General features: G+C 35.8%; 2 protein-coding genes across 3 annotated transcripts in view; one reads left to right on the forward strand and one right to left on the reverse strand.

The window, feature by feature from the left end:
* The window catches only part of LOC121427619 (ATP-dependent translocase ABCB1-like), a 42085-nt gene extending 40540 nt beyond the window's left edge, over positions 1-1545 (reverse strand). Inside the window, exons 1-3 of the mRNA XM_041624114.1 lie at positions 1459-1545; positions 906-1115; positions 224-272 (exon numbers count right to left, since the gene is read on the reverse strand). Of these exons, the coding sequence (XP_041480048.1) occupies positions 224-272; positions 906-1087 (231 nt within the window). The 5' untranslated portion in view covers positions 1088-1115; positions 1459-1545. The remainder of the gene's footprint in view (positions 1-223; positions 273-905; positions 1116-1458) is intronic.
* Positions 1546-4840: 3295 nt separating this feature from the next.
* Positions 4841-27901, forward strand: part of LOC121427510 (centrosomal protein of 104 kDa-like) — a 34151-nt gene continuing 11090 nt past the window's right edge. The window contains exons 1-12 of one of the 2 annotated variants that reach the window (XM_041623941.1): positions 4841-4928; positions 9905-10402; positions 10794-10875; positions 16192-16330; positions 17171-17352; positions 17852-17961; positions 18852-18907; positions 19157-19312; positions 20252-20296; positions 22722-22945; positions 23834-24017; positions 24621-24788. In XM_041623941.1, coding sequence (XP_041479875.1) covers positions 10198-10402; positions 10794-10875; positions 16192-16330; positions 17171-17352; positions 17852-17961; positions 18852-18907; positions 19157-19312; positions 20252-20296; positions 22722-22945; positions 23834-24017; positions 24621-24788 — 1551 coding nt within the window. In that variant the 5' untranslated portion in view covers positions 4841-4928; positions 9905-10197. The remainder of the gene's footprint in view (positions 4929-9904; positions 10403-10793; positions 10876-16191; positions 16331-17170; positions 17353-17851; positions 17962-18851; positions 18908-19156; positions 19313-20251; positions 20297-22721; positions 22946-23833; positions 24018-24620; positions 24789-27901) is intronic. The other variant, XM_041623942.1, reaches the window with a different exon arrangement.

Raw genomic sequence — 27901 nt, forward strand, 5'->3', positions numbered from 1 at the left:
CCCTATTGACCACATTTTGACCCCTAACATGGTCAAGATGACCATTAGAAATTTGTCACCAAGTTGGAAGTTGTTCCTTGTGATGTCACCAATCACATAAAAGTGAAAAATCAGACTTAGCCAATTTGTCGAAGTAGCCGGTAAATCATGACATATGCTGCCTGACTATGTGAAAAGGCACTAAATATAGTCGGTTTCAATGAGGCATTGTTTTGAAACATACCAGTCTTGTCATAGCTACTTTGGGTTTATCCTCTTCTTTCTCATCAATTCTGGAAAAGAAGGCAAAGAAAATGAGACATAAGACTAACGGACAGTAGGCAGGCTTGATGCAGAAAGACAGAAAATAGCGAGGGAGGGCTTAGTGTGGGATAATCGGGACATGTTACTATTGAGGATTGGTCGACAGAAATCAACATTCGACCGCTGTCAAAGAAAACATTCACTTGCGTCGAATAAAATTACAATAGCGCTGCACTGATAAACAAATCACATGAATCGTGTTTTATACCCCAAAATATGTAATCAAGTATTAATTACTTGCACAATTTCTAATGTATACTACTGGGTAAAAAAATTGTATTTACAACAAACACTTTTCTCGACACCAACAAAAAATGCCATTTATTTTCTCGTTAGCTTGATTCTACTTGTATTAATATTTCTATTAAAATAATGAATATGTTATCATAACTCTCTCTGTCGCTGAGTTATTTTTTTCTTATTTTTTTAATTGTACTACCTTGATACGAAAATTACTGTTTGTATGTGGGAGGGGGTAAAATATTTAAGACTCTTAAGGTGTGTACCTAGTTATGCTTATTCTGACCAATTGAGTCCTTTCTAAATATGTTTATGGCAAATTACTTTAAATGTAAAGAATCAAAATAAAAAAATTCACTAACTTATCGTCATCACCACCATGCTTGTCGTAGTCGTTATTATTCTCTTTAGATTCGACCAGTGTCCCGTTGACGGAGCCATTGACCTCCCCATTCACCGTTCCGTTCTTCCCATTCGCCTGTTTGAACTCGACGTCGAAGTCGGGTCCAATGTCAGGAGCGACGCCATTTTGTTTCTCCTCCATACCGCGGACGACTCGCTATCAACAATGACTTGTACAGTAAATGTATTTCAGCGATTAAAATCAAGTTGTACTCCCCTTTCATTCAAAGCATGAAATCGATTATCACAACTTAAAAAGATAACGCCGAGCAATTAAGATGAGTCATAACACATATTTCGCAATTACACAACGTACGGAAACAATGCAAAGAAGTTAGAACATAAATCTTGTTATAAGTGGCACATCATATTTCGAAACCAGCTATATAATAAACATGCATTAAAGTTGTAAATAACGTTGGTGGACAAATTTTATGACTTCCTATCCACGTGAATCTAATCGACAATTAAGAAATTATATGTCGTTGAAATAAAATTATGCTACATACTTACAATGTTTAATCGTCACCCAAATTAACTCTATTCTCTACAACTTTGCTGAAGAGGCCTACTATTATCCGATTCTCGTTATGATTCCGTGTAGGTCACTGTGTACCTGATTATGCAATAGACAACAGAACTTTGGACTCTCAGATTTATTAGAGGAGAATGTGTACGTAAGGATAAATGAGACACCCATGACTGAGGAGACTAAGGTTAAAGCGAATCAAAACCAGCAGCCTTATAACCTATAGCACCATCAAGTCATCCACTTCTCAAATATGGCTAGGTCCCTTATACCCATAATGCAACACTGTTAAAAAATGTGAGTATACAGAAAAGGGAGATTTTGCAGAAAGCAATAACAGAATCATTCTGTAAATTCATAAAACATGAAGTTTTCTGCAATTTAACAGAACAGGTCTGTTTGAAAAGGGAAAAATTGTGTTTTATTTAAGGAAATTTCTAAGATACACCAAATAGGCCTACCAATTTCCTGAAAAATTACGCAATCTGGTAAGATTACAGGTGTTCTCGAGACTCTGCTGCAGGAACTTCTTTATTTTAAGGATAATTGTTTTAACATTGTAAAATCTAAGCAGTATTGTCTTGTAATCTACACTAGATATCACACCAGTTCACTAATGCATTCATACCGCAATATTTATGTTGCCAAATAGCGAAACTAAAATGTTTCGAGATGTAGAGTATTAGCTGATACTCTCCATCTCAAAACATTTTAGTTTCGCTATAACGCTTAAATATCGACTAATATTCTCTTTATTATGAATGGTATCTCCAAAGTGTTTAAGAAAGCTATTAGTATCATACGACATGTGGCCATAGCAATGAAATGTGTTGATCAGTTTGCTCATCCTACAAAAAAGGGCAGTTTACGCTCACGAAAAGTTTTTTGTACAAAATGCCAGAATATATATGTATATTGGTGAAAGTTTAAGGAAAATTTATCAAAGATTTTTGAAATTATTAGAACTTTAAAGTGATTGGTTAACATTGGTTTGACTTTTAAAAAATCTGAGCTACGGAAGGCCACACTTGTCACCTGTGTCTAGGATATATTACAAAAATGAAGCCCAGAAAAAATTGTGTTCGAAAATAATTAATTAGTGCTTCAAAATTTGAAATATGAAGTGACCGGAAACACCATCTTAATTTCATCCCATACACTTATGTGCGCTATTTAGGCGTCTATAAGACGCCTATTTACAAAATCGGGGTTTGCCTTGTAGTTTTAGCATTTCATTCTCAATAATGGTTGGTTTCAGGGTTTTTAGTTCTAATACATGCACTTGTACACATGTTTCATCTTGGTTTAAGAATTTTTTAAATTGGCTATTCACAAAGTTAAACATTACCTTTACTTGGGCTATCAGATAGGCCTACGAGCAGCTGCACCATATTTTGGGGGTTAGTGTTAATTCTTCTGTTATACTTATTAATTGAAATATGCCCCATAATTACAATTAAATAAAAGCAGGATGCCTATATTTTAAATGAAAGGACCGAGTGTCTTTTTTATGGCGGGGGGGGGCATGATGGAAATAATGGGAGGGGGCGGTAGCAAGGGAGGTTTCTGTCGAAGAGGGTAGCATTCTTGAAATACTCTTGGTGAAGATTGATCGTGTCATAGAGTCATAGAGCCCAGAGGCGGCACCAGAATCGTTTTTAACTAGGAGGAGGGGGCAAGTGGGGACAACATACACTAGAAGTACATTAACTATACACCTCTGAAGTTCTTCAGTCTTAAAAACAATCGGTTGGGCGGTTTGCAAATGTGGGGAATGATCGCCCCTGATAGGGGCAAATCCCACCCCCCCCCCCGGCCATGCAGGTACCACCATTGATAGAAACTTTTAAATTGTAAATCAGATAGAGTCCCTGAAACAAGGGTTGCGTATATGCAAGGGGTACCCCCCCCCCATGAAATTCATATGTATTTATAGGGGACACCCCAGGAGAGGCGGGAGGGGGCAGTTGTAAATTTTAGATCAGATTACTCTTCACATCACCGCTTTTATTCAAATGAGAAAACATTCACCTTAATCGAGGTCCCGCCCCCCCACACACACACACCTCCTGTAGGCATGCAGGCATGCATCTTCCTTCTCATTTTTGTTAACATAAGTGAAATCGAATTGAATCAAGAGACTAGTATATAATTATGTCTCATGAACAGTCGATACGTTACAAGCCTCATCTAGATCTATATATATAGGAAGGGGTGATTTGTTCTTCCTGCCTTTGTCGGGAGTATGGCAATAAAAAAGGTGTCTGTTAAGACGGGGCCTAAAGGGATGGTCCAGGCTGGAGATATTTATATCTCAATAAATAGAGTAAAATTTACATAGCAAAATGCTGAAAATTTGATCAAAATTGGATATCAAATAACAAAGTTATTGAAGTTTAAAGATTTTCATTATTCCGCGGTGAAACAGTTCTAGGCATATCTTCATGAATTAGCTGATGATGTCATATCCCCACTTGTGTTTTAATTGGGTTTATTCAAAAAAATTCTACCAAGAACTAAAACAATTGGATTGACAACTATGAGACACATCATTTACACATCTATATGAAAAAAATGAAATGGTTTCAAGTAGGGCTATGACATCAGCCTACCTAATGAATATTCATGAAGATGTGCATATGACTGTTTTAACAAAATAATCATACACAGTAAACAAACTTTTAAAAAAAATAGCACGTTGTTTAAGCTTATATATCACTCTAACAACAGGTTGCACTGTTTCGTGATTGTTTAAACTTTTTAAACAACTTTTTTAATTTTAAACAGTTGTTTAAAAAGTCTAAACATTTGTTTCAAAAGTTTAAACAGTAGTTGTTAATGACAGGCTTAAAATTTTAAGCAGTGTTTTTACAGCGTAAACTTTAAAATTCAATAACTTCGCTATTTGTTATCCGATTTGATGAAATTTTCAGCAGTATTTGCAGTTTGCTCTGTGAATCTATTTAGACATGAATATTTTCCTCCCGGACCCCCCCTTAAATGTCCTCTAAGAGAGACATATTTACATCATAGGCCTATTGAGATAGCAAACTTAGTAATAGGCCTACATCTCTATTAATCACGATGATGTGTCTGATCAATGGTCTGATAGAGTTGGATTAGTATACATCTCTATGAGCGTAGCCCACTCTGATATACATACTTTACGGACGTGACAAAGTGCGATCTGATTGCCGAAGTGAGGTGTCTCATAAAGGTAAATTATTTTTTTAATGTATTTTACTTTTCAATATATTTAAAAATAATATAAATCACTAAATTAATTATATTTGATGGTCAAAAACATATTTTTATAATTAGAAATAAAAAAATTGTTAAATAGAAAAAATCTTACCGATTGGCAATATTGAAATACCATTGGAAACGGTACGCTGATTGATCTAGTTGCTAGTGATCTGACGCTTGGATGTAATGACATTTTGATGGAATATAAGTAAGATTGTGAATTTGATTATGATTGATTGATACAGAAGTGCCTTTGTTTAAATATTTATAATAAGTTCATGTTTGAAAATTGATATAAGTTGCATTTCTGAAGAAGTTGGATGGTTCTCAGCAGCCGCTCGGGCTCGGTCGTGCATCCATGTCGCTGATGACGCGAGACCCCGGTGCGGCGGCGTAGCGACCTGCTGCTGGCGAACCGTTTGTGTTGGCCGAACGCGTTTGTGTGACTGTGAGACGATGAAGTTTAAGATCTAGAAACAATAAATCTAGGGCTGGAATTATTAAAAATTTAGTTTGGCTCACCTACTACCAGGTCAAAGTGGAATAATAATCTTTATATTTTTGGTCCAGTTCTTTAATTTTTATTTTTTAAGAGGCCATGCGTTTTGAGTTGGGCCCATTTCGGTCTCAAATTTTCTTCGAAAATCGCACCATTTTATACAGTTGTATTTTTTTCTTATGTTTGACATCCTTTACCCATAAAAGTATATATATTCTGAAAGGAAATTGTCTGAGGAATTAAAAAATGCAATCAGAAAAGGCATAGGGTAATTTCATAAAAAGTTAAAGGTCAAAATATGTGGAAAACTGAAAAAAACATACTTCCCAATAAATCTGAGAATCGGATAAATTTTACACCCTATAGGGAAATAACATGCATATTTCAATTCTTTAGAGTGAGACCTTTCCAGTGATATGTAACTTGTTGGGGATAACTCTACCAAAATAACTGGGCGCAATAATCTTTTAAGACCAAATTTCACATCACAATTTTTGCGGGTAAATATGTATCAATGCTTGATTTACCCCTAAAACATTAATTAGTCTTGCCTTTAGTTGCATAAATACACTTGCAAACACTAACCAGTATATTATAATATATTTACTGTGGTTATTATGAATAAAAAATTATTTCAATTGACTCAAATTGTGGGATTTGTCACCTCTTGGCTCAAAGACCGGTGGACCACAGGTTGACAACTGAGAGTCAGGTTTAACAAATATAGGGAAAATGTGAATGCACAATGAAAAGTTCTCATTACTGCTTAAGCTTATTTAAAATTAGTGTCAACAAAAACAACTGACAAGTTATAAATAAATCCAGACACTTGGCAAAAATACTTTATGTTATTTTAGGGTGTTTTATTTTAAATATACCCTCTTGCTCACTCATGGTTTCAAATCGTCTCGTGTGTGAAGGATTCATATGCACCTGGTGCACGCGAATCTTTCACACCCTTTTTACTAAAATAAGTGACTTTACATCGTAGCTAAGCATTATATTTATTCTATGACACTTACCGAACCATATGGATCGTTTGTTGAATTCTGTTTGGTGTTGTTTTTAATAAAATAAGAGCATTTTTCGTGATCTTCACGTAGATGCCTCTTGATCAGCGTTGATATCAACTTTTGCCTAAAGAGGGCGCGCAATATTATTTCAAAGTCGGTAGGCACTTAAGAACCAAGTTTGGTACCTTTGTTTACGGTGTTGCAAGCTAGCTGCATTCTAGGTGATCAGCATTATTTTCTTGCTCGTTCAATCCACTTTCATCATCATCTTGTCAAAAGATGGCGTACTTTACCAATAAGTATATACATGAGATGCAACCTGTTGATTTTTGGTACAATTTCCTATTATGCGCTGACGACTTGAATTGAGAATGTTCGATACGAAAAATTGCTTTTTCGATTGTTGTTTGCGTACTTTCCACCGCAGTATTAAGGACGGATCGAACGGAGTATCCTGGTTGAGACTTGGAGGTAAGCGATAAAAACACTTTTATAAATAATTTCCAATTCATTAAAAAAAAATTAAATCATAAAAACAAATTTCCATTAGTGGAGAAATACTCAAATGTTTGGCGTTTTTCATTCCCTCACATTCGTGTGATGAATGAAAACGTCAAAGTCCACTATGAAACCACATGCGTTGTGCGAGGTTAGTATTACTAACCTCGCATGTTGTGTGAGTGCCTCTTGCTCAACATTCTGCAGGACATGGTCTCTTGGTACTGGGTCAATTGAATGTCAATGCACAGAACATATTTCTATGGGTACATTTGCCTCTAATCTTTGTACCAGTTTCATTCTCAAGTAGTTTTTTGTTTAGATTTTTTTATAATTTGGAAAAATATTCTCTGAACACTTTTGTGCCAGCCAAATATGTGTCATTTACTGATTTATAGAAGCAGTGTGATGTAACATTAAGAAAAGAGTAAATAGAATCAGATGAGGACTTTATTGCAGCAAACAAGTTTTCATTAATTAAAATTGCATAAAAGGTGTATTTGTATCTATTATGATACCAGAGTAATCTGAAGATTCTGACACAAAGTTATCACTATCGGTCTACGCTGTCGATATTGAAACCATGAGGTCATGATTATTAAAACAATAGATTGATTTATCTCTGAAGCCTTTAATTAGTTTGTGCTTTTCTTTTTGAAATTTATGCAGCTTCTAAATTTTATTCAAGGTGTAACCCACAACTGTATTTATCTCTCCTCATTTCCTATACATCAGACAGTCACAATTTCAATCATGTTAATTTCATGTTTTACATCAATTAATTATACTAATTAGCTTAATTAGGTACCCTTTAAACTTAAAAGTTCAAATTTGACCCACTTATGACTGAAGAATAAGCTAGTGAGCTCCAAAACTATTACATATTTTAGGTACTGTGATGTTACACATTTAGTTTCTTAATGAAATGAAAATTTATGCTCCCCTCGTCATGCTCCCCTCGTCTACCACCATGCAAAAATGGCCAATCGATGTTACATAACTGCTAATTACTGGTAAACGAAGTAATCTCAAGTATTTCTTTTTCTTTTAAGTAATTGGTATAAAGATTCCCTTTAATATGATACCAAATATACCCATGTAGCACATGTATTTCAAGTTTTATACCATTAATTATTTCTGTGCTTGTCGTGCAAATGTAACGATACCACCTATTTGCGGGCCCAACTTAAAACGCATGGCCAAGACAAAAACCGATGAGCCCCGTGGCTTTGCATTGACCCCTAAAATGCCTTTGGCTTTAAAGTTTAAGTTTATGGCGGCTGTATGTATGATCTTGAGCTATCTGTGTACGAGGAGAATTCAAACAAATAAAAAAAATTAAATTCCTCAAAACAGATGGCTGCCATTGCCAGCTGTCTGCCCAGCTGTAACCCAGGGAACTCCTGGCTTCCTGCCCGCGTAGCGGGCGGGAGCCCAGGACCTTACCGTGTAATTGACCATACTCACGAGACTAGCGTGAAGTATGATCAAAATAATTCTCCAAATAAATAATTAAAACAGAAATCAAGCACTTACCACGATTATATGGATGAAGGTCTAACGAGTGGCAGTTTCCTGACATCTGGGCACAAACTGGAACCTCAAAAAAATGAAAAGTTCTCTCCTACCCCGTCTCGATCGGCCATTTTTGTTATGAATCATAACAAAATGGCCGATCGAGACTGGGGTAGAAGGAGAGAACTTTTCGTTTATTTTGAGATGGGGGGACAAGTGACCACTTTCTACATAAAAAAATGGCGCAAAAATGGCAGACAATTGTCACATTTTTATGAGCCGTATTTAATGGAAAGATTGCTCAAATTTAAATTTGGGTAATTTGGTGTATATCCTTGTCAAAATTATTTTAAAGCAACACGCAAGAAAAAATTAGGCGTAGATTAGTTTAAAAAAGAGAACTTAAATGGGAATATATTCATCAGTTTGTTACTTCATTTCTGACATTTTACTATCATCCCTAGACACTCGAAGTGACTGTACATGTAGAACATTAATGTGAGCAGTGGACAAATGTTGTTCCTCGATACAATCTTTTTTAATTTGGAAGATGACAGCGCTTATGATAATTGCATATGTTTATTTCTGATACAATGATTCTAAGACCATATTCTCAAATTTGCTTTAATATATAAGCCATGAATGAGTCTTGGCTGTAATTATGGGAATTCAGAATGGTAATAAACTAAAGGAATATGTAGGGACAGTGATTTTCCGTTTAAAAAAATTGCCTTTTCCGTTTCAGAAAATCTCAAATTCCGTTTCAGCACGTCAGAAAACGGAAATTCTGTTTTCCCATAGACGTTGTACACACGGAAAAGTGACAATTCCGTTTTAACACATTGAATAGCAAAATCAAAGCGCATACACTCGCACTGGCCAAAATTTGTATCTGCTACTGTACCAACAACACAATAGAATCTGTTCTAATCGGATCTATGCTGGTGTATTTAATGATTTTTTTAACTGATTTAGCATGCATACATGTACATCCTCACCTTTCACATAATTAGCATTATTTTATGGTGAAATTAAATTTCATCGATAATTAGGGTTTTTTTTTGGACATCGTTATCATCAGTCAACGACTTTCGCCAATCCGCCATCTTGGATTTTAAGACCACGATATCGTGCTGTTACATCTTCAAACGTAGAGGGCAGCAACACATGACCATGCAGTTGAGCGATCTGAAGCGATGTGAAGCTCAATCCAGCCGGCCGGGTACGATCGCGGGGTACTATCGAGTGTGCTGATGTCGAGAGCAATCACGATGTTTGAATTGTCATGATTGTAGCGAAGTGAGATCGTGTTTTCTGGGGTTTTGTGGCCATTTAATATTCTCATTTTGTTGTTATTTTGGAGTAATTTCTGTTGCTATTCTGTGTATTTTGATCGTGGAAAATCACTGTCCCTAAATATGTAGCAGTGAAAATCACTAACGTTGCTGATGAATAAAAGCTTGTCAAATAAGGCTTCTTGGTATCCATTTTCCAAAATGAGATTATGCTGTGTATATAATTCTGAGGAATGAAAAAGATAGATTTATGCGGATATTTGGGGGCTCTAGCTGATGCTTTTCACATAAACTGTGGCATATTACCTTTGAAATAATAGTAGGTCTACCTTTGTTTTCATTTTGTTTAAATCTCCCTGTGCAGATCTAGCCTCCTTCGTTTGCCGCTGAATCTTCATTGAGAGCAGATCTCTTCATATACCATCGCATACAAATTAAAACACAGTCTCTTGTATTCTGCAACATTAAAGTCTTGCATTCAATGTGAAGTCTCTAGATGATAGTCATTACACCTACATTGAATGTTCACTCGGGGATCATGTGAGTCATCATGAATAGGACATACATGTAGCTGTTCATATTTTTGTTAGAGTGGAACGACATTTAAATTCTGGTGCGAACAGACATATAAAGTGAATCAGACTGCATCGAGGTGAAATGCCTCATAAGATTCCTTTTAGCGTGATCTATGCAAGCAGTACGGATGAGGGTTTCAACTGCAAAGAGCTGGAGATACACAACCCGCTGGTCAAGGGGTGGGTCGGGGGACGCTTCTGCCTCTACCCGCAGGAGATCGTGCTGCGGATGCCGGACAAGACCAGGATTAGAAAGCTACAACTCTTGGCCCATCAGTTCCTCATACGTGAGTTGATTGAAATTGATAAAAGTACAGGTAGTTTTTTAAATGGGAGAAGTAATTAGAATTATGTAATGTAGTGCTTACAATATTCTTTGGACAATTACCACCTGACCCTTATGTGTATTGAGTAGGCAAAAGGCTTGCCAAATAGTTTGCAGGGAAACTGAACTTTAGAAGGAAAAACAGTGAGGGAAGAACGTGGAGGGGGAGGAGAAGAAAATCATAAGAAAATTAGAAACGAAGAAGAGGAAGGAGAAAGAGGTTGAAGAGAAGTAGTAGGATGAGGAGCATGCGGCTAAACATCTATACATTATGCCAAATCATAATTCTATCTCAATTTTAAACAGTATTTTTTTATTATTAATGAATTTCATTCATTGTTCTTGACACACAGCAACTAAAATTGAGTTTTATGTTGGAAGCCTGCCTCCTGATCACATCACCAGTCTAAGTGGACAAAGATATAAACGATTAGGGTAAGAAATTCAAATTGTATTTTTCAGTATCCCTGGTAATCTCCACCTTCCTAGTACCAATGAGGTCCAAACATTACATGTATGGACCTCATAGGCGACATCAGTGGAATTGCGGGGTTAGAAATCTTTGAGTACAGGATATTTCGATATTATTTCACAAGTACGCTCTCTATTTCTTTTTTTGGCCAATATTATAATTAAGGATCGTAAATTCATTGTAAGCAACAAAAATAAAATGAAAGATATTAAGGGAAACTTACATTTTGACGACTTTTTCCTGATTTTCTTGGCAGTTGCTCTTCACTTCTGACTCGCGATCGAAGCTGTTATGCAGATCACGTGATACGCTTTCTCGTCAGGTGATCGGTTGGTTATTCTTTTCGCCAGACGTTGATAATGATATATTTCATAACGCTAGCATTCATCGCAAATTCAGGTGAAAGCGATTGGAGTTAACAGCGCAAGCTTTAAATTTTTCAAAAAATAAAGTTTAATTTATTGCATAAGTTTCGCGCCGGACATGAAGGATCATTTGGTCCCATATTGGCGTAATGCATAACAACGGGGGGGGGGGGGTGTCCCTACCACTTCAACGACTATAGCCAGAAATTATGATTTTTTTTTTCTCTCCTAGCTTTTTTAACCAAAATACCCCCCCCCCCAAAAAAAAAAAAAGGGAACTAGTGTTAAAGAGAAAGAGAATTATGATAGAGGAACACAAAATACTTTATTTTTTCAGCTTTTATTTATTCGACTTATAATCCCATAATCAAATATTAAATGGGGCTTCCACAGTTTTTTAAGCCCGGGGGCCACTTACATGAGTGGATACCATATGCGCGACCAAAAAAAAAATCTTTTTCACTATAGGGCACGTTACGTACGTAACGTGATAAGGGTGTCAAAAACACAAAAATAATGGAAAAGGGGTATATCTATTTCGCTAGGAAAATTACGTGTTTAGGGTCGAATTTGAGGGGATGATAAAACAAGATTAAAATGTTTTATAAAGGATGTCCTTGTTTTCCCCAACACCTCGTGTTTAGAGTCCAATTTGCGCAAGGTGTAGAAGCTAGGTGGGGTCGTACTAAGCCAATTAAAGGTAAAAAAGCCGAAGACCGAAGGACCCGTAACAATAAACATTCCTGTACTTGTGCATTTCAGGGAATATTTAAAGAGTATCGTTTTGTTTCCAATTCTTGTCAAGGGTACGGTACACGTCAATACTTGTTAAGGGGTGCATTTTCAGAATCAGGAAATTACGTGTTTAGGGTGCTTTTTGAGACCCCATGATCGCGCATGGTATCCACTCGTGAATGGAAGTGGCCCCCGGCTTTTAAAGTCAATTCATAAAAATATTCCTCCTCGGGATTTGAGCTTTCTTTCATGAAATATCAATCTTTTTCGTGATTACCAAAAATACTTAAAATGTCATTTTTTAAAATCTTTGTATAAAGCTTTAGCTCATGCGTTGCGCCTGCAATATTTTAATGTTGAGATACAACTTTATGCTTTTAATGAATTCCTAAAAACACTAAATTCTCAGATCATTTGTCGCAATCGAATGATTGGAAATGAATGATTAATAAGTTTCATGAATAATGTTTAAAATGCGTCTCTCTATAAGTTTTGAATATTTAAAAAAAAATGTCAGCTCGTGCTTTTTGCTCGCAATATTTTGATTAGTAAGAAGTTCTTGTATATGCGAGTTTGATAGATAAATAAATAGAGAGATAGGGGGAGGGTCCCTCAGCTACTTGACCTTGCTTATTCCAGTTTTTTTATTATGTTCGTACGTGTTGTGAGGTTTTCAAAGTCTTCTTTTTCTCACCCTTTTTATTGTCTCGGAGCTTCCCTCTATTTCTTTGCTACGATGTATAGCCCTTCTTACTTGTTTCAATTCTTTTATGTTCTCATTTCACTGAAAACATAATTATTAAACTGACGTAGAAGACTTTACAACAAAATTTTGATATTGTTTTTTCTTGTTTGTTTGGCTTTCTTTTTTCTTCTCCTCATTTCTTGTTTTTTTTCTTCTTAGTTTCCTTTTCCTTATTTTCTCTTATTTCATTTCATGAGGCATCCGCCAACTTATATACAACAACAAACATATTTAGAGGCCGATATCCAGTGAGGGGGCGTGGTGGTATGCCCCTCTAAAAAAAGGAGGAAAATAGAAAGGAAAAAAAGAAGGGAAGGGGAAAAAATAAGAAAAAAAGAAAGACGATGATGGCAATGATGATGATGATGAAAATTATCTTGGTGAAGATGATAGTGGTGGTGATGGTGGCGGTGATGATGATGATAATGATAATGATGGTGGTAGTGGTGATGAAGATGAGAATGAAGTTGGTGACGATGCTATGATGATGATGACGAGATGTAATTTTGTTAAGTTGTCTTAAAAAAAATAATAGTGCACAGGCGAAATCATTTAAAGTTTATTATGAAAATAGCAGAAAAAAATAATTTGAAAAATTGTACCGTTGCGTATCCAGTGGAAAATCCATCCCCCACCAAAAAAGAAAAAAAGTGAGATTTTGTTTTGTTATTTGTGACGGCGTAGGTCTATCCGAGCAGCTATGGGATGGGAAAAAAAGTAAATGAAATGTCAAGAAATACATGATAATGACTTTTATTGTACATTCAGTATATCAGTAGATAACTTCATACTCTTTCCAAAAAAGAAAAAAGTCGGTATATTATGGACCATTAAACATGGGCAGTTGCTCTGTATATATTATGCAACTGCTCGTGTGTAGCGGTAAGTTATTCACTGATCTACATAATTCATTCAGCGCACGGCGCGTGCGCAATGTTTAATAATTATTGCTGTGAACACAATGAATGTCATCAAAAACATAATCTCACAGATGAAATAATGCCAGCTCGACGCGCAAAATCAGAAGAAATATATATTTTCTGCCCTGATAATTTGGTAACCTTATAACCTAACCCAATTTCTAAGTATTTTAAACATAAACAGGATAACTACAGACAATGATTTAAATTAACTTTATATTCTTTTGCGAAAATGAATATGAAGGACAGCTTTTTGATAAAGAACACAGTTTTAGAGTGTTAGAGCGCGATTTATACCTACAACCGCTAAATCCTGTCACTGTCGGTATGAAGCAGTGATTCCATCAGCTTACGGTAATAATTTTTGCAACACGGGCGCCAGTCCGAGAAACAGACAGGCTAGGCATTTGCCCAAACGGACAACATCTCAACCTCTGCTCATTTCTTTTTGCACGGGCACATAAATCTCGACGTAACCCATCACATTTCTCCCTATTTTCTCCTCCCTTTTATTTTCCATTAATTTTTCTTTCGTTCACTTTTTTCTGTCTTCTTTCCCCAATTTTTTTTACCCATCACATTTCTCCCTATTTTCTCTTCCCTTTTATTTTCCATTAATTTTTCTTTCTTTCACTTTTTTCTGTCCTCTTTTCCGCTTCTATTTTTGTTCTCGTCTCACCGCTTTTCCTCACCCCCCAGCCTCCGACGCCCGTGCAGATTCGCAAACAATATCAAGAGTATGTCTACTTGCAAGGGCGGAAATCTCTCCCCAAAGGTAGGGGGACCAGGGGCTGGAAAATTTGACAAACAAACAAACAAACAAAAAAAAGAAGGTTTATCACCCCCTAAAGAAGGTCATCTTAACCAAAAGAAATTTGACAAGCAAACAAGCAAAAAAAGGGGGGCATCCCAAAAGTAAGATCGTCTCTTCCAAATGTTTTATTTCGATTTTGAATGAAATGACCAAAAATAGTAGGGGGATATTTCATAATGTGCCCCCTACTATTTTGGGTGAGGGGTACATGTCCCCCGGCCCTGGGATTTGCGCCCATGTGGGTGGGGGTGTTGCGCCTCCCTATCGGGATCATATCACAGCGAGTAAACACTCTTCCATATGGAAGAGTGTTTACTCGCTGTGATTTCGATCTCACACATATAAAAAAAAATAGAACAGCTAAGCCTTGATCACAGGCCAAAATGCCTAACGATTTCTCCGCGGCATTAACAACTCTCGTAAGGGGCGCTCCATTTATAAATAGAGTTGCATGAACAGCTGTCTATGGCGACAGAATCGTAGGCAGAATTGTTGCCAGAAGCGTGGGAATTTGGCAGAAAATTCAAGAAAAGAACCGGTGAGTACCGATTTAAGAGTAATTATATATTCATTAACGTTTATTGAATCATAAGAATAAAGATTTTTTACGGAAAGAAAGCTTAGTTCTAAGCTAGGGCTGCCCAAATGCGCGTGAGTGGAGTCCCAGTTTCTTAACACGGGTAAGTATTGCGGTGTCGCCTAGAGTGGGTAATCTCTACCTTTTTGGTGCCAACTCCCGTCTTCTTTTAGCTCATGTCATTTCTAAGATCTTGCCACAAACAGATGTGTTGGTCATGAATTCTGAAAGACTCAAGACCCTGACAATATTAGATCATTTTCTTTCTAAGAAAGGGTTACTTTCTGTCATATCACGCTAACACTTCTATTCATGTTTTCTCTTGTGAAATATTCCCACTCGGACTGGCATGATTTCTGACTCAAGTTTTCGGAAAAATGGTGTTTTTCAGTCTTAATATGATATTTTTTAAATGAAATGGGTTATTTTTTGCTTGTCCCTCAACTTTTACACTATATTACTGGGTAAATTCTTACCTAATCTTGCCATGTATGAAATTTAAGGGTAAATTTTTTTCTTAGTGGCCCGATCAGTCCACCAAAATCATCAGTTTCATCTTTTTGGTGGCCCGCAAAGCAATTTGATGGCCAAATCGGGCAACCAAGTGTGGGTTTCGAAGAATTTTGGTTGCCCAACTCACATTTTTTTGTTACCCCGGGCCACTGCTAATGTCATGCCCGGTCTAAACACCATTTACGCTATTTCAGGGTGGAATTTAAACTCCAGGGATTACACTGGGATAATGCTGCCTAGGGTTCAATTTTGGGGTACTTGGATGAGCACGGGTACCTATTCTCTACCAAATCTGGATACTCCTTTTAGCAGGAAAAAAGAATGTTTATTTTTAATATCTTCTTGACTCATGCTAAATTACTTGTAAGACTCAAAGTACCTCCCTGATTTTGTTTTGACTTCCATTAGATGGTTTTTCACACCTTTTCATAAACAGGTCTTTCTGTATCTCTTTCACATAAATACAGAACAACAACAACAAAATATCCTAGGCTTATTAGCGAATGAGGCCATATTTCGAAATTCCATCCAAGATTATTTTGTTTGTACAAGAGATAAGAAATAGATACCCCAAAACAATTCATACTGGGTAATTTTTTTTTATTCACAGGTACATCACCCTGTCTGACAATGCCAAAACTAGCTTCAAAGCAAGAGAGCTAAAGTCGGTACACGTGGATGCCGTCGGAAAGTACCTTCGATTAGTAGTCTACAAGAACCATGTCAACAAGCATAATCTCTATAATCAGGTATGTTGAGTTCTAGTATACAAATATACAATGACACTCTGGCTAAAACTATTCGCATCGAAGGAACATCACATAGTACTATTCTCCCGAGTGTCATCGGCAAACGTTTTACGTGTAAAACTATTTCTTTTCTCCTTGTGTACACTCTCAATACAACAATCTTAAGTAAGAGATATAATACTTTTTATTGGATACTTTTTGGCTTTTATGAGAGGGTGGTGTATCTCTTTGCTTGTCTGAAGAGATATCTCTCTTATTTACAATTTTTAATAATATTTTCATATTGTTTTTGTCCCTCTCTCCTATTTTTGTTGTATATTCCCGTAATATATCCTTCTTTTTCCTTCATTTCTGCCTCCTTTATTATATCCTTCCCATTTTCTGCATTTTACATATATTTTTCTCCTCGTTTTACTTCTCCTTTCTCATATTTCTCGACTCTATCGTTTGTCTTTGTCATCTACCTCCTCCTGATCTGCTCCTTTACCTGATCCTTTTTCTCCTCCTCTCCCTGTTCTTCCTATTTCTCTTTATCTTCTACTTTTTATTCTTCTACTTCTTCTTTTTCTTCTCTTCTTTATCTTCTTCATCTCCTTCTTTGTCTTCCTCTTTACCCCCCCCCCCCATCCTCGTCTTGCTCTACCTCTTCTACTTCATGTTCTTGTTATTGCTCACCTTCCTTTCCATCTTCCCTTTCTTTATCCTTATCTTCCTTTTTTCCTCTTGCTCTTCCTCCTTTCCTTGTATTCTTCCTATCCTTCACCATTGTCTCCCTCTTCTTCATGCACTTCTTCATCCTCTTCCTTCTCCTTCATCTCCTTTCTTTTTTTTTATCAAAAGGTTGGTTTGGTTGCGGTCAACATCATCGGTGATGAGCTGGGAAATGACAATAAGAACGACGTGGGAGGGAATCGTGTGAATGACGTCATCAACCAACACATGCCACCGGGCTCATCATTCAATGAAGATGATCTGGGGAGGACGGGGGAGGTGGATCCGGTGGTCCTCGGTGCTATCAACAAGTAAGATACGACTGATTAAAAATCATATAATCTGCACACCTTGCTTGTTTACGGAAAATGGAGCCAGAATGTAGATACATATATTGTTGACTACTGTAACGTTATAAGTGTAATACACTTGTGTTTGTGACTGTTCTGTCCTTGGTGGCCTGGTAAAACCTTATCTCTACAAATTAAAAAGAAAATTAGGACAACTCAGAAACAGCGCCATTCAGAATTATGACACAAATGTGAGTCTTCTTTTGCTTAGATAGAGTGCTATAAGGTTGCTACCATTGCCATTATCAAGATAAAGCCTTTTCTAAGATGTCTTAGAAATTTTTAGATGTAAGGTATTGACAGACAGATGACGGTGTGTGTGTGAGTAGACTCACCACGTCTCACTGTAGGCCTATACATGACTTCACTCATCCTATACATGACTTCACTCATATTTCAAACATACATGCAATTATAAATCATATACTCTCTACTAAAATGCACTCTTATTTTCTTTCAGACCAGACTACATATCTCCTATGGATGACTTGGCATTTGATATGTACCAAGATCCGGAAGTGGCCAATATCATCAGAAAACTAGACAACAGAAAGAACGAAGCTGTTATTCGTAAGTTCTTTGCTGTGACTTGCCCTCAGCTGAAAGCTAGAAGTGACTGTAATAATAAACCAGGGGGATTTTCACAAAGATTAAAGTTTGGCTAATAAATCACACTCCGTTTATTAAAATGTTATGTTCTATTCTTTATTTTTGTCTTCAATTTAGTATCGTGTCGTTCTTTTGAAGAAATCACACTTAAATCCTCATTTGTGTGCGGTATGTTGTATGACTGCATTGGTCACATCATGCTAGGAGGACACGCACTACTGCGTAATCATTTCTAAGGTTACCTGTTCCATTCAGTGTGCAGGTTGGCATTTAGGCATGACTGAGCATGATTTGACCAATGCATGATCCGTTAAATACTGCTTGCAACTGGGATTTTGAATATGACACTCCCTGGTCAATTTCACCTTTCACCTCTGACTGAGCATTGAGTTGACCAATGCATGATGCGTTATATACTGCTCGCATCTGGAATTTTAAATATGACCTCCCTTTTCAAATTTACCTCACACAATGGGAGTGTTTTATCAAACTTTGCAAGTACATGTAGACATATTTGATTACTTTTTTTGGATCTGTTTGGTTGAGAAGAAGAAGTGTCTGACATATTCTGCATTTAGCTGACCAACATTTTTTTGTCATGAATGACAGTCACAATATATAAATGAAGGGTTGGAATCTGTTTTATTCCTCTTCCCCAATAGATTCCTTGCCTGATTATGCAACAACGAAACCAACTTTGAAGTGGCCCACGGAATATGTCATAGAAAATAACATAATAGTTTTGATCAATCTCGAGTGGCTGTGATTGGTATCACTGGTAAATCACCTTTTTAACATGTACATGTAAATGAAAATTCTTGCATTTTTTTTTGTTGTTGTCATTTTTACAGAGGAAGAGTTTGATCTTGCCAAGAGATTGAAGCAGGCAGTATCCGATCTTCAAAAGGTGAGGGTTTTTTTACTTGTAAAATTCTAGAATTTCTTCTTGTTTTTTTTAACTATGTTCAAAACTCTGTCATCTAAAAATTGGAATGAAGAACAATCTATTTTTTTAAATGACTTAGCCCGATTTTAAGAATCATGGTGCTCCATTTCCATCATTTTATTATTTATCAATCATATATTCTTCAAACTCAAAATACAACAAACAATTATTCAACTAGCACTTGACTGTCTTACACCTTTATCTTTGCAGGTTGGAGAGCGTCTAGGACGCTATGAAGTTGAGAAGCGTCGAGCGATCGAGACCGAGGATTACGACCTGGCAAAGGTAAAAAAGATACAGATGGAAGAATATCGATTACAAATCTACAAGCAGCTGGAACTCTACGATCTACTAGACATCAGTAAGGTATGTACAGTATATTTCGTATTTGCAACGACACTTGGGCAACTCTTGGAATTATGTAAGCCCATCCCCATTATGTGGGACCTTCATGAAATTATCTGTCTCTAATTTTTGTAAAGAGCTCAAATGATTATGGCTTGACCAGTTAATGAAGTGAAGTAAGAATGGAGAAAAATAAAGGTTTGATGCACAAAAAGGTTGATTATTTGATGACATTGCCTGTTAATGTCCTTTGGCATGAGTTTGACGTGTATTTGCCACCCTGCACCCAGGTTTTTGGAATTATTTCTAAAATACGAGAGATGAATAGAAATAGATCAGCTTTGTAAATTCTAATTTTGCCTTCACTGATTGCTCCCCAAGGAGTGGAGAATGAGTTGTAGTGGAATGCTATTTGGCCTATTGCATCTCTACTGTCCTCGGGCAAGGCATTACCTATTCTAGTTGCAGTCTGGCTTTGCCAAATAATTTACATATGTATATTAGAGTTTTAAATTTGGATGATATTTCATGAGACTAGTCTGTAGATGCAAAGTCATTTGGATTCTTCAAAGCATACAAAGTCAATGTATAGCCTAACCCCATGTACCATTCTTTAAAAATTTGTATTCTTCATAATTATCCTGCAATCAAGTTATGATTAATGCTCAAGAATATTCCCAACTCTGATATGTATATTCCGGATGGAATTGAAGAAATGTAAAGTAATATAACCTTTTCGTTACCTGTGATGGAGAATTTTTTTTTTGCTGGTGTATTTGAGCATGGTGTACCTAGATATGTATGGAGAGATGAATTGTATTAAAGAAATCTAGTACATTTTTGCATCAATGCATGTTATGTTTTCTTTAACAATATACTATTTACCTCCTGTCTCATTCCATATTTCATATTCTTGATCGTTATTCATCCTATAATCCTTATTATTTTGCATGCACTCAGAATCTTGTATGGCCACTTAAAGATTGGTCCATGCAAAACAATGATGTAAGTTGTTCCAAGGAACTCTGTTTTGTGTGAGCTTTTTGTTTGACTCATCTGCAGAAATTGTGTGCTGGTGCCCTTACCCTTTTATTTTATTTCATTTGCTGTCATTGACGGTAGAATTTTATCCACCACATATCTTTATGTTCTTATTTACTATGCTTCTCGTTAAATACATAGCACTCATCAATCAATAATCTTATTTGCTGCCGTCGTTTGTGAAACCGTTGATAACACATGCATGAATTATTTTTAACAATCCAACTTTCTGCCCTCAATTTCATGCATCTGTATGATTATATCGCAGCATACTAAAGTATAGCTTCTTTCCATGAATGCCATCATTTATCAATTTTATTGTTATTATCGTCATTCTTTCTATTTTTCCCCCTCTCTTACCTCTTTTTCTCTTTCTTTTCTGTTTGATATTGATATTTACATCCAAGCAAGGTTGAATTTTGAAACTTCATTTCTTTGCCCTAGAGTGGTATTGGTATTTAACCCAGTGTTTCACCGGTTCTTCAAAAGGTAGTCTGAACATAAGTAGGGGAAGGCGGGGTAAGTTGTGACAGTTTTTGCTTTTTGCATGTTAGAATTGATATGATTAATAATCTTGTCGAAATAATTACCTTGCCTTGAAATTTAATTCTTCTGAAATATTTTCCACCTATATATAAAATTCTATCCCCACACTGAAATTCATCGTGACCTTTGAAAAAAACGATGTCAAATGGCTCAACTTGCCCCATATATGGGGTAAGTTTGAGCCACCTTCTGGGGTAAGTTGAGCCACAAACACTATGTACAAAATGTATGAGGGGAGAACCAGCATGTCAATTTTTTGTTTAAAGTCTTTTCACTTGCTAATTCTCTATAAATACTAACATCCTTAGAAAGGAAAAGAGCAGTCATGTAAATTTGCTCCTTTCAACCAGCATTTCAATCGATTTTTATGGTTTGTTTGTTTTTTAAGATACATTACCATAGGAATTACCATGGCTCAACTTACCCCATGCTGTTTGGCTCAACTTACCCCAGTCCGAACTTAGTGCGATATTTTGTATCCACACATTTATTATGCATCCATCATATAAAAGACTATGACAAGAATGAAGATCCATACCTGGACTAATAATGTTGTTATCATGTCTTTATTATATTCAAAGACGTGTGTGTTTATAAAGCACTTATCTATTTCACACTCTTTTTTACTTTTTTGGCTGAAATTCATATTTTTCCCTCTAAAAAACTACTTTTTGTTTCAAAGTTGAAAACAATATGGTGGGGTTAGGGGTTATGCTATGGGTCATCAATACATGACACCACCACAATGTCTGACTCATTCATTATTGGCCTGGGGCTGGTGGCTCAACTTGCCCCTATGCTCAACTTACCCCGCCTTCCCCTACATGCACCCCCACCCCATTCAGGATATTTTAAATAATATGCTGTAGACTCTTTGATGTTCGTTTGGTTGACCTTTTTTCTTTTGAAATCTCACAGCATTGTTAGATTTAAATTCATATTTCCTCTGGGAATGGCACCAACATTGCACATTTTGTTTCACGTGTCTGACTAAAAATTGTTAACTTTTAATTTCAAATATTAAAACAATTTGGTTTTCAATTTGTATTCAAACCTGTAAATCTGTGTCATTTCTTGTGATTTCCAAGTGAAAATGGTTGTTCATGCCATTTTAGATTGTAATTATGTTATTGTCTGAAAATTTCATTTGAAATACATGTAATGATTAGAAACAAACTATTGCATTAGTATACATCAGAAGTAAATATTATATTGTGTTCAGTGAAAATGTCATGAGAATGAGTAACCAAATATTTCATTTATTTTATTTCTACAATATCATGCCTCTTAATACCATGTTTCTCTTTTCAAAGTGATTACAAACCTCATTTAAACACTAATGGTTTGTAGTTGTAGTTTGTTTGTTGTATTTTGTTGTTCTACTGATTAATCCTGCGTTGGGATTCATTGTTCAATTAAACATTTTTTTAATGTTTCAATTTTCACTTATTTTGCGTACAATCTAGGAAAAAAATTGTCAACCACAATGATGATGATGGGTTCTTATATAGCTCCGGTATCCGCCTTTGTTGGGCGCTCATGGCACTTGTACAAAAAATTGGAAATGTCTCACAAGTTTCAATGTCTTTAAACAGTGCTTGGAATCCTCATTCAGTTCGGTGGGTTGGCTCAGTTGGTAGAGCGTCTGTCTCACAACCGGGAGGTCGGGGGTTCAAACCCCGGCCGCGTCAGACCAAAAGACATTAAAAGATGGGAGTTGCAATGGTACAAATGTTTGACATTCAGCCTCCCATTTGCTAGCATACAACAAGCTAAAGTAGGCGTTGTACAATACCTGATACAGGAATCTGATCATTATCCCCCTCTCTTTGGCTTTTTCCAGCCCAATACCCACCAGCATCCTCAGAAGAGCACCGCTCCTGATGAGGTCTCCCCCAGGAGAGAGCCCAGGAGGCAGGAGCCAACCCCAAGGGATCATGTTACTCCACCTCCCAACAACCAGGAGCACCACAAGTCTCCAGGAGTTAGCCCTAGAGACTCCGGAAACTTCCAGCCAGGTTCTTTCATGTACAACGCTGATGACAGGCCACTACCTACACTCAAAAAGTAAGCCTGAGATGATGGGAATAACTATACTTGCTTTATATAGTGCTTTTATAAATGTTATCAGAATTCTCTAGGACAAGTCCACCTCAACAAAAAGTTGTTTTTAATAAAAAGAGAAAAATCCAACAAGTCTAACACTGGAAATGTCATCAAAATTGGATGTAAAATAATAAAGTTATTACATTTTAAACTTTGCTTAATTTCACAAAACAGTTATATGCACATCCCAATCAGTATACAAATGAGGAGACTAATGATGTCATCCACTCAGTATTTACGTTATATTTCATTATATTAAATATGAAATAATCTAATGTTCTCCTCATCGTCAAGTGGAACAACGATAAATCCCTTCCTGAAAACGTGGAATTAACATTTTGTAGTAATGGTTCAGCCAAGTTGGTTCTTATTGTCAAATCTGCAAAAAATGAATTGTTGTATAATTCAAACAATAAAAAACAAGAAATAGTGAGTGAGGGATGCATCGTCTGTCCCATTTGCATGTCACTGAGTTGTGCATATCACTGTTTTGTGAAAAATAACTTTTAAATGTCATAACTTTCTTATTTTACATCAGATTTTGAAGACATTTTCAGTGTTATTCTAGTTTGATTTTTCTCCGTTTATTCAAATCAACATTTTTTGGGGGGTGGACTTGGCCTTAAAGAAGTCCCTAAGTCTACAAATTTCCACACATTCCACATGAAATATGAATTGAATTCAATGATCAAAGCCTATCGCATACAAATGAATCACATGAAAATTCACCTTTCTGTTGGATGTCTGTGTGATGCCAACTTGTGTTATTAAATCATTTTGAACTTTGAAATCATTTTCAAAGGGTGAGTAAATAAAAGCTCATTTTCTTTTGATTTATTTTTGTTGCAGTTCACCTCGTCATCCTCCCCCAGACCTGCCCCCTGTGGAGGAGCCGGAGACCGCTAGGACAGAGGATGACACGGGAGGAGCCGCTCCAGGGGGAGGGACCCTTGGTGGGGAACAGATTGGTGCTATGTCAGAGAACAACATGAGGGAGCTCGATGCTGCGTCGGAGGTGGTAGGACGGGATAAGGTTAGTCTCAACTGGTTAGAAGCAAGAGTAGGTCAAAACTAAAGTTAAGCTGAGAATTTAACAATGTGTTTAGATGGACTCGATGGTGTTTACACTATCAGAATAAATAAAGTTTCGTTCAATATTACTAATCCTTATCTTTAAATATTCTGAACCAAAAGGTATATGACAATCCTAACTGTAAGCATGCCCCCTGAGATATTGAGACCAGAGTATGAAATGTAGGAGCACATGTCATGTCATGGTATACATCTGTGTATGTTTGGTCTCACTCTGCTAAAATTATGGGAAGCTGAAATATGTTAAAATTGTGTTTACATTGTATGTTTTTTATCAATCTGTTCTTTCCCCATTTGTTAATGGTGAAGAAAACTATTCTAGTTAGCATTCCTAAAGGTTTTGAATGAATTATACATCAAATGCGCTGTCAAATTGAATTTCTACTGTTTGAGATTTGTTACACATTTGGCTGTCCATAGTTAAAGAAAAGCTTTGGCCAGATTTATGAATTAAAGCCAAGTTCAGAATACAGTCCAGTGTATGTCGGCCAAGTAGCAATTTACCTGATCAAATGACTGTTCAACATATCCATCACGATTACAGGTGATGAAGATATATTCGAAGAGCTGGGCTCTGAGAGAGGAAGGATTTGGAGATGTCCGCTCTCAGGTAGAAGAGTTGGAAGAAGGCAAAGACAAAGAGGAGGTCCGTGCCATGCTACGAGCGGCCATCTTCCTGGCCACCAAGGGGCTCAAGGATAAAGTCTTCACGGTAAGACCATTGCGCCCATCATCTTTTCTTATGCCTCCGCCCATTGTAGGTGGTTGCTGAGAGGCAATATGTTTTCAGGTTGTCCGTCCATCTGTCCATCCCGTTGTCATTCTATAAATTCTATAAATTTCATTCTATAAATAACTAAAGATCAACTTAAATTTATGCCTCATAATGTCTATAGGAGTGATGAGGATCAGATTAGTTTCATAGTAGTCATTATATACTCAAAAGTGCATTGTTCGTTCCCACGAGAACTAATTATCTGTTTCAGGATCAACTTCAAATTTGGTTTTTCAGAGCATATAGGAGAACAATGATCAGAGTAGATTTCGGGGTCAAAGTTACATAGATCATATACAGTGAAGTATTTAATTCTTACAATGAATGAAGATCTGTTTATGGGATCAACTTCAGAAATGGCTCATGTATGCATATTTATAAGATGATGTTTTGATTACAGTTTGGGTTCATGAGGTCAAAGGCCATAGGTCAAAGATTTCAAATACATCGCAATGTAGCTTGGCTCATGTATGCATATGGGATTGAGCATGATCTACAAGGTCAAAGTTCACAAATCATTGGAAATTTTGGAACTTGTGTGAGTAATATATCTTTGGTCTGGTAATGATAGAGGCATGAATATGGACTGCGTGATGTTGAGAATCCCTCGAGCTAAGTTCTTTGTAACTGATAGGCTCGTAATTTATTGTAAAAATATCAAGTGAATGTTTGTAATAAGTTAAAAGACTTGTAAACTTGAAAAGTCTTTGCCATTTTACAAGTAGCCTTATTCTTGGCTGCCTAGGATCTCAATGACAAAGTCTGTAAAATGTGCTAAAATTAATGTTTTCGACAATGCAAATTTCACATAGTTGTGTAAATTAAGAAACAAACGTATTGTTACTTGCAGAATTTTAATTTCCTGTTTATTGTAAAAATATCAAGTGAATGTTTGTAATAAGTTAAAAGACTTGTAAACTTGAAAAGTCTTTGCCATTTTACAAGTAGCATTATTCTTGGTGCCTAGGATCTCAATGACAAAGTCTGTAAAATGTGCTAAAATTAATGTTTTCGACAATGCAAATTTCACATAGTTGTGTAAATTAAAAAACAAACGTATTGTTACTTGCAGAATTTTAATTTCCTGTTTATTGTAAAAATATCAAGTGAATGTTTGTAATAAGTTAAAAGACTTGTAAACTTGAAAAGTCTTTGCCATTTTACAAGTAGCCTTAATCTTGGCTGCCTAGGATCTCAATGACAAAGTCTGTAAAATGTGCTAAAATTAATGTTTTCGACAATGCAAATTAAAAAACAAACGTATTGTTACTTGCAAAATTTTAATTTCCTGTTTATTGTAAAAATATCAAGTGAATGTTTGTAATAAGTTAAAAGACTTGTAAACTTGAAAAGTCTTTGCCATTTTACAAGTAGCCTTAATCTTGGCTGCCTAGGATCTCAATGACAAAGTCTGTAAAATGTGCTAAAATTAATGTTTTCGACAATGCAAATTTCACATAGTTGTGTAAATTAAGAAACAAACGTATTGTTACTTGCAGAATTTTAATTTCCTGTTTATTGTAAAAATATCAAGTGAATGTTTGTAATAAGCTAAAAGACTTGTAAACTTGAAAAGTCTTTGCCATTTTACAAGTAGCCTTATTCTTGGCTGCCTAGGACCTCAATGACATAGTCTGTAAAATGTGCTAAAATTAATGTTTTCGACAATGCAAATTTCACATAGTTGTGTAAATTAAGAAACAAACGTATTGTTACTTGCAGAATTTTAATTTCCTGTTTATTGTAAAAATATCAAGTGAATGTTTGTAATAAGTTAAAAGACTTGTAAACTTGAAAAGTCTTTGCCATTTTACAAGTAGCCTTAATATTGGCTGCCTAGGATCTCAATGACAAAGTCTGTAAAATGTGCTAAAATTAATGTTTTCGACAATGCAAATTTCACATAGTTGTGTAAATTAAAAAACAAACGTATTGTTACTTGCAGAATTTTAATTTCCTGTTTATTGTAAAAATATCAAGTGAATGTTTGTAATAAGTTAAAAGACTTGTAAACTTGAAAAGTCTTTGCCATTTTACAAGTAGCCTTAATCTTGGCTGCCTAGGATCTCAATGACAAAGTCTGTAAAATGTGCTAAAATTAATGTTTTCGACAATGCAAATTAAAAAACAAACGTATTGTTACTTGCAAAATTTTAATTTCCTGTTCATTGTAAAAATATCAAGTGAATGTTTGTAATAAGTTAAAAGACTTGTAAACTTGAAAAGTCTTTGCCATTTTACAAGTAGCCTTAATCTTGGCTGCCTAGGATCTCAATGACAAAGTCTGTAAAATGTGCTAAAATTAATGTTTTCGACAATGCAAATTTCACATAGTTGTGTAAATTAAGAAACAAACGTATTGTTACTTGCAGAATTTTAATTTCCTGTTTATTGTAAAAATATCAAGTGAATGTTTGTAATAAGCTAAAAGACTTGTAAACTTGAAAAGTCTTTGCCATTTTACAAGTAGCCTTATTCTTGGCTGCCTAGGACCTCAATGACATAGTCTGTAAAATGTGCTAAAATTAATGTTTTCGACAATGCAAATTTCACATAGTTGTGTAAATTAAGAAACAAACGTATTGTTACTTGCAGAATTTTAATTTCCTGTTTATTGTAAAAATATCAAGTGAATGTTTGTAATAAGTTAAAAGACTTGTAAACTTGAAAAGTCTTTGCCATTTTACAAGTAGCCTTAATCTTGGCTGCCTAGGATCTCAATGACAAAGTCTGTAAAATGTGCTAAAATTAATGTTTTCGACAATGCAAATTTCACATAGTTGTGTAAATTAAAAAACAAACGTATTGTTACTTGCAGAATTTTAATTTCCTGTTTATTGTAAAAATATCAAGTGAATGTTTGTAATAAGTTAAAAGACTTGTAAACTTGAAAAGTCTTTGCCATTTTACAAGTAGCCTTATTCTTGGCTGCCTAGGATCTCAATGACAAAGTCTGTAAAATGTGCTAAAATTAATGTTTTCGACAATGCAAATTTCACATAGTTGTGTAAATTAAGAAACAAACGTATTGTTACTTGCAGAATTTTAAT

Source organism: Lytechinus variegatus, chromosome 14 (genome assembly GCF_018143015.1).
Source record: "Lytechinus variegatus isolate NC3 chromosome 14, Lvar_3.0, whole genome shotgun sequence".
Lineage (NCBI taxonomy): Eukaryota > Metazoa > Echinodermata > Echinoidea > Temnopleuroida > Toxopneustidae > Lytechinus > Lytechinus variegatus.